Source organism: Corvus cornix, chromosome 5 (assembly GCF_000738735.6).
Source record: "Corvus cornix cornix isolate S_Up_H32 chromosome 5, ASM73873v5, whole genome shotgun sequence".
Lineage (NCBI taxonomy): Eukaryota > Metazoa > Chordata > Aves > Passeriformes > Corvidae > Corvus > Corvus cornix.
In genome coordinates, this window is record NC_046335.1 from 16697441 (window position 1) to 16709599 (window position 12159).

General features: G+C 43.8%; 1 protein-coding gene across 1 annotated transcript; it reads right to left on the bottom strand.

The window, feature by feature from the left end:
* Window positions 1-1900: 1900 nt before the first annotated feature.
* Window positions 1901-11133, bottom strand: CALM1 (calmodulin 1). Its single transcript, XM_039552337.1, has 6 exons — window positions 10919-11133; window positions 7853-7883; window positions 6780-6923; window positions 4623-4729; window positions 3034-3169; window positions 1901-2802 (listed from the first exon to the last, which is right to left on the bottom strand). Exons 1-6 carry the CDS (start codon window positions 10919-10921, stop codon window positions 2774-2776), a joined length of 450 nt encoding a protein of 149 aa, XP_039408271.1. The 5' UTR covers window positions 10922-11133; the 3' UTR covers window positions 1901-2773.
* Window positions 11134-12159: the final 1026 nt, after the last annotated feature.

Consider the following 12159-nt stretch of genomic DNA (forward strand, 5'->3'; position numbering starts at 1 on the left):
TAAGCCATGCACCAAGTGTATCCAGCCCACACTTTCACATTTGGAAAAAGCCAAAGCCACACACACACACTCACAGGGAAAAAAAATTAAAAAAAAAAAAAAAATTAAAAAAAAAAAAAAAGAAGACCTTGATGACACCATTTCATTTTTCTATTCACTATGCAGAAGGGAACAGAGCTTAAGTCCTGTACAGAGGATACATTTACTCGAGGTTGATGTGGTACTGAAGTCAGTTAATAATTAGATACCTCCAGGCAGATTCAGTTACAGGGCATACCAACACTGCACACTGCCAGACAATTTCTAATCAAGCCAAGAACCTCTTGCAGGATGAGGTCTCTGCTAGCAAGCACAGAGCACACTGAGTAAGCTAAAAGCAGCTGTTCTTAGGTGAACTACCCTACCAACCATGAGTGAATGACAGATGGTAAGAAGCATTTACCTACTAGACAAGATCTCTGCACACTCAGGCAGAATTAGTTCAGAGCCGCAACCATTGTTCCTACCTTGCCTGTCTCTTGAGTACATTCTCTTTAAAAGCTGGTCTACAGAATCAGTGCAGCCATTCTCAAGCACTACTAAAGTAGCAGTTTGCAGCTGCTATGCAAGACTCTACTTTCAAATGTTAGTCAGACATTCCTATCATTGAGGCCAGTTTGCCAGGACAGCATTCACAGCCACAGCAATAAGCCTTTGCAACAAATAGGTATCTAAGCAATTGCCTACATTCAGCCCATCTAACTTTTAGGCACTTGGTTAAGGTGTCTGGGTCCCTTGTCACCCCGAACTCCCCCCACCCCCCCAGAGGGGAGGAAAAAAAAAAAAAAAAAAAAATCACTGAAGGCAGGTAGTCTCAATTGCCTTCTGGAAGTGTCTCTTGACCCCCACTGAGCAAACCAAGTTCTTAACACACGCACCTCAGTTAGACAGGATGAATGGAGACTTGCATCTCTTCCTAGAGACAATATCAATACTCTCCAAAACCAAATGCAATCAAGCAATTATGGTTTGCAACCCATTACATTTGGAAACAAAAACTTAGTCGGTAATTATGCTGCAGTCCCTCCCTCCCAAGCATAAAAGCCTTCCACATGGAGGCTCCGCTTAAAAAAAATAAGAAAAAAGAAAGATAAGCATTCTTCTTTCAGACAAAGAAGAGTGCACATGGATGCTTTGCCACTCATTCATGGGAAAGCTGAAGGATCAGAGAACACTTATTCAGAGAACTGGAATGACTAAGCACTGCTAGTGCATGCAAAGCAGAAGTAACAAGATCATTTTTAAATTAACCCTAGTCCTCTTCTCCACCCCACAAAATTCATGCAAGTGTTTGAGAAGATAAGTCAAGACATAATAGCCCCAGTTTCCAAAAAGGCTTAGTTTGGTTTTTTTAATACATATTGTAAAATGTCCTTTTGTTTTCTTTCTGCGGGTAGATAAATGCATTTTTGGCATGTTTGAGAATCACAGATATCTATGAAGTCCATGCTGTTTAAATTCTCCAACTAGTTTTTATATCCTGTCAAAAAAACATAAGCAACCTATACATGTTTCCCCAGTATTGACATGCATGCTCAGAGCTCTCCACTGTAGTGAAATGAGGTGTTACTTCTGTGCTGATAGTTGACGAGTCAGCATTACACGACTTTGAGACCAACTAAATTAACATTGTCGTAATATGAAAGGCAAGCACAAGTTCATTTATTTATAGCAAAGGTCTTGGGTTACAGGAGGTCAGTTCTTGCCATCTTGAAAAGATAGGGGATAACTTATTGCATACATGTGCATTATAATTTAGCAGCAAGTCATTCATAGAAACACTTCCCTCCTACTGCTTTTTTTGGTTTATTATCTCAATTATATATATATATTTTAACTTTACAAAGCATTTAACACCACCTTTAAGTTAATGGTCTTTTATTGGAAAAAAAAGACTAGCATTTACAACTTGGAATGGACATAAATTGTAATATCTTGAACAGCAATGTTGATAGTTGTGCTGAAGTCCACAGGCTACTCCGCCAGCTCCAAGTCATGGTACAGAAGGTTTTAAAAATATGAGAGTCCAAAGATGCTCCCTTGGTGAAGGTTTCTTTTAAAAATTTTGTGAACGGTAACAGCCTGACACCCGTTTCACTATAGTGCAATGCAGACAATGTTAAACCAACCAGTATTTTAAAACAGACATGCCATCCATAGTTAAGATCATCCTATTTTTGGAGCACACTGCTACGTACAGGAGAACCACTCAACCTTTAGGGCATTTTCTTTAAGTTTTACATCCTTCAACCATTTTGCTGCATACCATCCTGAGGTATAAACCAATTTTAAAGTAAACCAGCTATGACAATTTATACTACAAATTGAACTAGAATCCACTGTTGAACAAAAGAGTGGATCCTTTAGGTTTTTTTTTTTTCCTTTTAATACACATGTCTGACTGTGCTCAATTGTCAAGCTGCATGCATGAAAAACTGGCCAGCCCAAACAGTGTAATAGTCATTAGCAAATGGAACTTTCGAGTTCACTAAGTGCTTCCTTTTTTTTTTATTTTCAAGGTAGTACAATTATTTATATTGTAAAACTGATGTTTAACTTTATCTTTTGGGGACAGGACCACCAACCATTACATGCAGTTTGTGGACAGAAGGTAATTTGACATTCAGTTTTGCTATACAGAAACAGAATGAATAAATGAACATTTTTTTGCAAGAGGTAAGTAAAAGATTCAATTTGATTCTTCTAGAGGAAAAAAGGTGTAAAGGAGGTCTCTTCACTTTGCAGTCATCATCTGTACGAATTCTGAAAAGATAAAAAGTCACTGTGATTTACTGTCTCCAGAGTACTTCAAGTCAAAAATGTCTTAAACACAGTTGGCATAAAAAAAGGCACCTTTCACAGCATCTAAGGTTTTGTCCACAGAAGCAGACAAACAAATAAACTAGTGTCTCAAGTATTAAAAATTAATGCCCTATGCAACAGGCTTTTCTCAGTCTGAATAATGGTGTTAAGTAAAGATAAGTATCTTTTTACCTTCATAGTTGACTTGCCCATCCCCATCAATGTCTGCTTCTCTGATCATTTCATCTACTTCTTCATCTGTTAGCTTTTCTCCTAAGTTTGTCATAACATGGCGTAGTTCTGCTGCACTGATATAGCCATTGCCATCCTACGAGAAAAGTGTTACACAAGACCATGAACAACAATCCTGACATGGACTAACTTGGAACCTACACCTAGGTTTCCAGTCACTGCTTCTGAAGTAGCCTTATGGCTTATGCTTATGAAGTAGCCTTGGGACAGATGTACAGACTTGGCACACTGTACATACTGCAATATGTATTAGTTCCACTGCCTTCTGAGGCATGCATGACACCATATCCTTCTACACAATTATTGTGCTGTAATAACAACTGCATGCTTGACTTGTACTTGTGATAAGGTATTTTTAATGCTTTTAAAGAGCTTTCAAAAATAAACACAGAAACAAAACCAAAGAAGTTTTTGTTTAGTCTTTGCTGCCTAAGCAAGGCAAAAAAGAGACCCATTTCCCACCAGCAAGAATGAAGTCAACTTTCTCTTCTGTGTTAACACTACCTATATAACCAGACTGCAGCTGGCTATGTTAGGCTTCTTGGATAAAATGATATAGAACAAATCAAAGAAAGTATTTAAACTTTACTCAAAAGGAGTTTTGAGAAGTTTTATGGCAAAACTGAGAAGAGAAATTGACGCTTCTAAGCCAGTGTCCCCATTTATAATATCCAAACCTAAAGCTCACCCTGAGCCACTTCAGTAATTCCATACACTGAACAAGTGCACTGTCTTAGAGCAGGATATAGCTATCACCAGTAGATAACCTACCTCAGTGGCTTTAAATACCAATCTAGTCTGCAAAAATATCCCCAAATTTTCAGCAAAGTACTGCAGACTGACACTTTTTTCTATAAAAAGTAGTAGTAAGGTCTTCTTCCATACATGTGTGTGCATCGGTTTTACAGCTGCACCAGACATTACTCAACACAATTCTTGTATAACATCTGTCATATCCAAACAACCCAAACAGGGGAACCCCTGTTCTAGAAAACTGACACATGCCCACCCAGGTATTCTTAAGCAAGGTCAAGGGAGCCGAGCTCTTGAGTTTTTACGAAAGCAATCTCAAGGTTTATATGTTGAAAACGGAACTTTGTGTCCCTCTAAATACTGATGACATCATCTTGACTTCAAAAGCTTCCATAAGGTAGTATAAAACCTCATGCATCCACACAAATGTTTTCCCATTACCCCCAAAGTCAAAAGATACAGAAAAATTCCCCTCCTCTACCCACACATCTCAAAAAAACCCCACGCTCCCCCAAGCATTAAGTTCTGCTAATCTGTTTCTAAGGAAAGGCCAGAAATGTTTTTTTTAGGATGAGCCTAAAGCTTAGACCTTGCTGTATAAAGCAAGTAGAAGCAGGCTGCAACAGTTCTGGTTCTACATTCAGAACCATCTCTGCTCTGTTTCCAATTCCTCTGCCTCTCCTAGAGAACTCCTTCTAGAGAAGAAGGGAGAAAACACTGAGGAAAATATAGATATCATTATTGCTTTTGAAGACTAGCTGTCCTTTTATTAATACCTTGTCAAAGACTCGGAATGCCTCACGGATTTCTTCCTCGCTGTCTGTGTCCTTCATTTTTCTGGCCATCATGGTTAAAAATTCAGGGAAGTCGATAGTGCCATTGCCTTAATAAAAAGAAACTTTCAAAAATTAAACTTCCACGCTTTTCTTCATTAACAAAAAAAAAAAAAAAAATCTGGCATTTAACTTAGCCAGGGACAAGACTAACAGATCCTGTTAAGTGTTCTTATAGACTAACTGGTTCTTCTCTCTAAATTGCTACCACTGCCTTTTTTGTTATTACAACATGCAGTAGCCACAGCAACCACTTGTTTCAGCACAGAATCAGCCACTGCCTTCTCTCCAGGTCAAGCCACACCATTTGCCACTGAAGCTGCAAGTAAAATGTCACACTGATGCTTCAAGATTAACCAATAATGAGACTTATCTTTACCTCAAATTGTTCCCACAAAATTAACCTTTTAATGTCTTTATAAAATCTCCCAATTGTTGTGGGATACTCCAGGAAGAAAATATATTAAAATGGCATTACAAACCCAGGTTATCTAGTATTTGGGAAAAATCACACTTCACTAAACTGTTCATAAATACTTTTTTCTTTCTAAAAATCAACTACCTTATCAACCAAAGTTGCACACCACAAAAGCAACATACCATTTTAAGGGGCAACAAGGATCTGCAAATTCCAGTGACTAAGAAAAGCTGCCATTATTTGTTATTACTGATAAGCTTAGCTGTAGGTGTTCTTATGGGTATTTTACTGCAAAACTGGAAGTCCCTGCTGACATCCAGGCCTCACCTCCAAGATTAAGCTTTAATTCAAATCACAGATTTAAATTTCAGGCCGCTCAAAGGTAGGAAAAAGTGGTATGGTGAAGAAACTACATTTTTAGTCAGGATTCAGCTCTATAAGCCAAAAGGCACATTAAGTAGTTCACAAAAACCACATTAAACAGTTCACTGTGCAACTAAGATCTACCCATTGATTTAAAGAAGCATACAAATTCATTGTGCAAGTACAGCTAAGAAGCTAAACAAATACAGTTTAAGAAAATCCTTGCATCCTAGGAATGCCAGCCTGAGACATACAAAGCTATTTATCATCCTGGCCAGCTTTCTGTACCAGTTAAATATGAACACAGGTCTCACACTGAGTTTTGAAAAAATCCTCATTGAACATGTAGAAGAGTAGCAAAGCATTCTGTGTAACCCAAATTTAAACAGTTGGGCAGGCATACTTATCTGAAATCCTCAGTCTCCTGTTTTAAATCCACCAGAGCAATATTCTGTCTGCAGCCTAAAGCCACTATACACAAACTCTACATACCACTGCAGACTCTGAAGCTTTTCAGTTTCTGCAAAGACTTAGCAATTAAGGTCAACTTACACTTTTAACAAAGTAGTTTAATTGATATGGCCTGATAATCCAATAATTTATACTCTTGTCAATACACTTCCACTTTTCTTTCACAAAAAGGTTAAAAGAAAAATCACTATCACAACCAACATACAAGACCAAAGGCTTGACATCACTGAGCAGGTGAAGTATTATTCCTTTTCGAAACTGTTAGCCTATGTGGAGTTCAGAAACACAGTATGTAGCTACCCTTTCTGGTGTCCATTTAAAATAATTCTGTTAGCCTTGATATGGGAAGGGTTTTCTGCCTTTGCCTCCAATAGCCCCTCTCCATCTATTAGGGATTTAATGCATTAGATAGACTATAGAGTGTCTTCCTGTTGTGCTAAACATTTCAAGAATTGAAAACACTATTCCACTCCTAACACATTTTTTGCCTTAGCCAAAACCACAGACATTGGTAAAGCTATCAAAACCAACATGGGCTGACAAAACATATACAGAAAAGCTGGATGGAAAGACAGGTTAATGGCAGGTCAGGGAAAGTCAGATAGCAATAGGAAGCCTGTGACCCATAAAATATTAAAGACAAATAGCCTAACTTTGTCTCTGCCCATTGCCTATTTTTACTCTCATGAATACTGCTAGCAACTTTGACATCCTTCTGAGTTTAGATTCTATCCAGCATTTTGAAACTGCTTTAAGAGATCTATGTCACAGTCTTCCCTATGCAGTTTAAGCCTAGGTGTGGAGGTCATACATATTAAAGATGATCACAGCACCTTCCCAACACTTACCATCAGCATCTACCTCGTTGATCATATCCTGCAATTCTGCTTCTGTTGGATTTTGACCCAGTGACCTCATGACAGTTCCCAGTTCTTTTGTTGTGATAGTACCATCACCATCTTTGTCAAATAGGGAAAAGGCTTCCTTGAATTCTAGAGGCAGAAACAGTCCCAGTGTTTAGAGACATTACCAGCATGAGAAAACTGCAGACTAAAAATGCACTCCATTGACAAAGCCTGGTACAAGTCTAAGAAACATTTTCTCTTTTTATCTAACTGTCCCTGTATTGAGAAAATCAACACTCTCAAGCACAAATAAAAAATTATTTACAGTACCAACACAATTTCCACAGTAAATTCAAACTTATTTCATGTGGCTATTATCTGCATTGCAACTCTAATTCATTTCCATGCATCTGCATCTTGCCTGAGGCACAGTTGTTCCACAAACAGCAGCTGTTTGAAGTAAGTGAAAGGAGCCACTGGGTTCCCTTTACAATTAAGACTTACAGGAACAAAAGTGTTGTGACTTATTTTTAAGTCAGCAGACAATAAGAATTAGCGTCAGCCACAAGTGGGGGACTGGTCTCCAGAAGGTCAAGTAATGCTCCTTCTCCTAACTAGGCTGAAGTACAGCCAGTCCACTAAAAGTTTTATTTAAAAGACACTGGCTTGTAACAATGCTCAATAAACCCATGTGAGGTTTATTTGTTGCTACTTCACTTGTAGTTTATCTTCTCTCTTTAATAGAGTACCTAGGCCTGCTTTGACTCTAAGTAGTTCACTTGAGTCTAGCAATTATTTGTTTGCAAGAAATCTAGCAGAACTTGGCTCAAGTCTGAATATCTAAAAAAAAAATCATTATCTGTAGTCCAAGGAATAAGCAGTCTAAATTAAGAGGCAATGAACCAGTAATCTTCCAGAATATTTTTGTCTGGGCTTTTTTAAGTGAGTGCTTTTCAAAAGTGGTAGTACAGATTTAAAATTGTCAAAGACTGTTTTTTCCACTATGCTTGAGATAATATATTTTCTTTTAGTCACAAGAGTTAGCAAAAAAAAAAAATTATCATCAAAACACTTACCAGCAATCTGTTCTTCAGTCAGCTGATCAGCCTACATGAAGAATAGAACATTTTAGAATACTGTTTACCTCTAGCTATGTCAATCCATGAGACACTTCCTTTAAATTTCAGAAGTGATTTACCGTTACTTTCACGAAGTCACTTTCAAAACCAGGAATTCTGTCTCTACAAGGAGACTCCACTCACCTACACCATGCAGCTGTTTCCAAAAGCATATAGGCTAACTTTGTTTGAAAATGCACATGAAGAAGCAAACACCATCCTGCAACTTGGTGAATCCAATTTGGTCCAGTGAAGGACAGAGGGCAGGCTCCTTGTAATTGGTCAGAGAGGCATGAAATCCCCAATGCCATGTGTTGGGGTTTCACAGCACATGCCATTCCCAGCGGTGCAGTGCCCCAGCACAGCATGGGCGTATATGCGTGGGCTGCCATGCCGCCCACGGCTCCAGCCCTGCCTGCCCTCCCCACCTCACAGCAGCAGCTTCCAGCCCTCTGCGAGCCCCACAGAAGGGGCTCTGCTGCAATATTACAAATTACATCTCAGTATTAGAGAGATTTTTGCCACCTCTGACAAAGAAAATTACAGTTTTTACACATCATATTATTTTTCCATTCAACCAAGCAGTTTAAGGTGCCTCATCTGACATGCAGGTTGTTTCATATATAATTTTAACTGGCAAGATTTAAAATGCCTGCTTATGACCTTCTGTACATCAAGAAGCTACTGCTGCATACAAAGGTATACAGCTCAGCAGGCAATCAAACGGCCTTTCTAGAGCTTAAATGTGATAGCCACATCCTTCCAGAAGCCTCTTCCTATGCATGGATAGAGCATCACAAAAAGCTCCACTGTTCGGACTCAAAGGAGCTAACTAATTCTTCATGGAAAAATATGTCTTTTCCTAGTAAGGAAAAAAAAAAAAGAGGATTTTACATGCCCAATCACAGATACTGAAGAATACAAGGTACTAACTCACTTTAAACACATTTTACTGGACAGTTTTTACAAATAGAACAGAGAATTTTGTAGGTCAGAGAAGGCAGGCAAACACTTTGCTCTAAAATATTATTATTTTAGTATAAAAACCATCTAATTGCAGCAAAGAACAACAAATACAATGGAGAATTAATCAGCTATACAATGTTAAGCTCTTGCATATGGGAATAGGGTAGGGTTGAAAATCTGCTTTATATTTTAAGGGGAATACACAGATATCATCTGTAATTAGGCAGGGGGTTTGTTTTAATGTCTGTATGTAATGATTAAACAATTCCCCATTGTGTGTTGGAGGAGGGAGAAAAGGGTAGAACACCGTGCAGTGTGTTGGAGGAGGGAGAAAAGGGTAGAAATGCTAACAGCTAAAGACAGTCTTCTTTAATAACAGCAAAAAGCTTGTGTCCAGCTCGACTTCCTCTACTCTTTGTGACTTTCCAAAAAATGCGAGGTTTCACCTAAAGATTATCTAAGGAATTTACATAACAGACTCACTGCTCTGCAGAACAGGAAACGGAGCCACACCTTGGCAAAAAACCTCCAGCCCACAGCACTAGTTCATTGCCCCATTAATCGGGGCTTATTGAATGTTTATAAAAATCATATTTCAAATGAAAAAAAAAAAAAACCAACAAAAAAACCCCACAAAAAACCCACACAAGAAAACCCCAAAACCTTTGCATACCCGGCGATGCCCGAGGACACAACCCGACCCTACACTGCCGAGGGGTTCACCTTCCCGAGCAACAGGCACAGCCACTACCCCCTTACCACAGCTACAGGACAAAGGTACCCAGCCAGGAGCCATCACCCCACCCAGCCAAGTCATCAAATCCTGTCCTGGTGATGTCAGCCTTCTCCTACGGGAAGGGGAGATGGAGAGACAGAGTCGAGGAACACCCAGATTGCCAAAAAGCGATTAGACGTCTGTCTGCAACTGTTTCACTGCTCTCGTAGGAAGCGAAAAATGGCCGGGAAAATCCCAGCCCTTCCTCTTGCTCTCTTTTGTGAGCAGCGCTGGCTGGCTCCGCAGCAGCCGGCAGATGATGCGATGCGTTCCGGCGGGCATCGCCCGGCCGGCGGGGCGGGAGGCTCGCAGCCCGCCGGCGCAACAGGCGCCCTTCCCGGCCAGCAGCCACCCACTGCTGCAGTGCGTCCCCGTTTCCCCTCCCTCCCTCTCCAGCCGGCGGCCACACCACGTCCTCATCATTCAACAGCGAGGGCGCCCGGGCTCCGCGGCCAGCCTTTCCTCCCCATCGCCTTTCCTCCAGCGGGCGGCTGGGGCAGGAGCTTTTCCCCCACAGCCCGCGGGGAGAGGGAAGGCTGCGCCGCTCCCGCCCCGAGTCCCCCACGCAGGAGCTGGGCCGCTTCCAACCGAGCAACACGCACTGCACCCCGGTCCCCGCGGCCGGGGGGTGCGCGGGGGCCGGGAGGAAGAGGAGGAGACATGATGTAATGCAGACAGCGATGGGCTTCGCCGCCGCGGCTGCGTTTTTTTTGGGGGGGGGGGGGGGGGATTGGGGGGAACGGGGGGGGCGCAGTAGCTGCAGCGCGGTGCCCTCCCCCGGCCGCCCCCCGCTCCCTGCGCAGTGCAGCTGGTGCCGGAGCCGAGCGGGATCCTCGCCCGCAACCCCGCGCCCCGCCCCGCAGCGCGCCCTGCCCGGCGCTGGGGCCATGGCCCCGGGGAGACACGCCCGGCCCTTTCCGCAGGGGAGGGAAGGCGAGGCGGGGTGGGAGGGCGCGGGGCCGGGGCGCCCACACGGCAGGCCCAGGGAAAGGGGAAGGAAGCGGCGGAAGAGGAAGGACCGCAGCACCGCGGCGATCCCGCGCAAGGCGGCGGGGGGTGGGGAGAGGGAGAGTCCGCAGCCACCAACCCGCTCACCCCGCGGGGACCCGGGCGGGAAGGGCCCCAGCGCGATTCCCCCTCCACCCCTGCTCCTCCCCGGGGACAGCCCGGCTCCACCAACCCGACCGTCCCCAGCTCCGCAGCGAGCGCACTGCGCACCAGCCCCCGCGCCAGCCCAGGCACCCCGTGCCGCACCCGGCCGGTCGAGCGAGCGAGCCCCCTACCATGGCGCGGCGGCGGCGGGCCCGGCGGCGGCTGCACGAACTGCGCGACCACGAGCGGCGGCGGCGGCGGCTGCTGCCTCCTCCCGGCGCGGCTCACAGAGTGCTCGGGCTGTGAGCCTGCGCCGCCCGCTATATACGTGGGGCTGTATCCCTCCGCCGGAGCGGGGCCCTTTTCCCTCCTCCCCGGCGCGGTATGTGCGAGGTGACTGCGACGGGCGGCCCTGCCCCCTCGGCGGCCTGGCCCCTCCCCCGGCGGGGCCGCTCCCGCTCCCCGCAGCCCCTCGGCCGAGCACTCCCAGAGGGGCGAGGGCAGCCCGGTCCCGGTAGTGGCTCTTCGCCGAGCACTGGTGCCGGCGCAGCCCGTGGGGAACTGCCTAACCGCTGGGTCCCCGCCGTTCTCCAGGCTGGAACCCCCGGAGCGAGGGCATCTCAGCCAAGCTGGTGCTCTTTTAATTTTCTAGACAGCATCCTCGCCAGCGGGGCGGGCCTGCGCTCCCCTGGGGAGCCCGGAGGGGCACCTGGAAGAGGACGATGGCGCGGGGACGGGGGGAAACGTTAATAAAGCACTTTTTTTCGGTGACAAGGCGTGTGCGACAGCGACTGTAAAACTACAACGTTGAAGCGAGCACAGCTGCCTTTTTATTAATCATAGGGCTTTTGTCAAGGACCAAAATCCAGACGACGGCGAAATCCAATCCAGAATCGGATGGTCTGCAACTGAGGTGTCACTTCAGGCTCTTCAGAAGCCTGCAACTGAGAGGCAGCAAAAGCATGTCCTGATGTCAGAGGGTTTTCTTCATTTCTTCCCTGTCAGCTCTGAGGATTTTGTCCACACTGGTAATAACCCAAAAATATATTGTAGTATTCGCATTGTACCTCCTTTAACAGGTATGGAAGCACAAACAAATATGGACCCACATTGGAATCTAGGATTTTGGTTCCATTCATGACAGGTTCCCTTAGATTTTTTTTTTTTTTTTTGTAGTTCAAGATATTTTTGGTTGAAGGTTTTAGTTTGGGCCTCTGTCTGGATTGGGAGGCTTGCAGTATTTCCAGTGTGGTCATAATTCTGATAAATCTGCTTGCAGTATAGCAGGAAATCTTTTGAAATTCATTTGTCTATTCTGTTTTTGAAAAATCATGCATACTTTCAGTGTTTGCAATAAAGACAAAATCAGTTTGGTTCTGTTTAACAGTTTCAATAGCTCTGTACTGAAGTTACAATTTATTTGCTTGCCTTT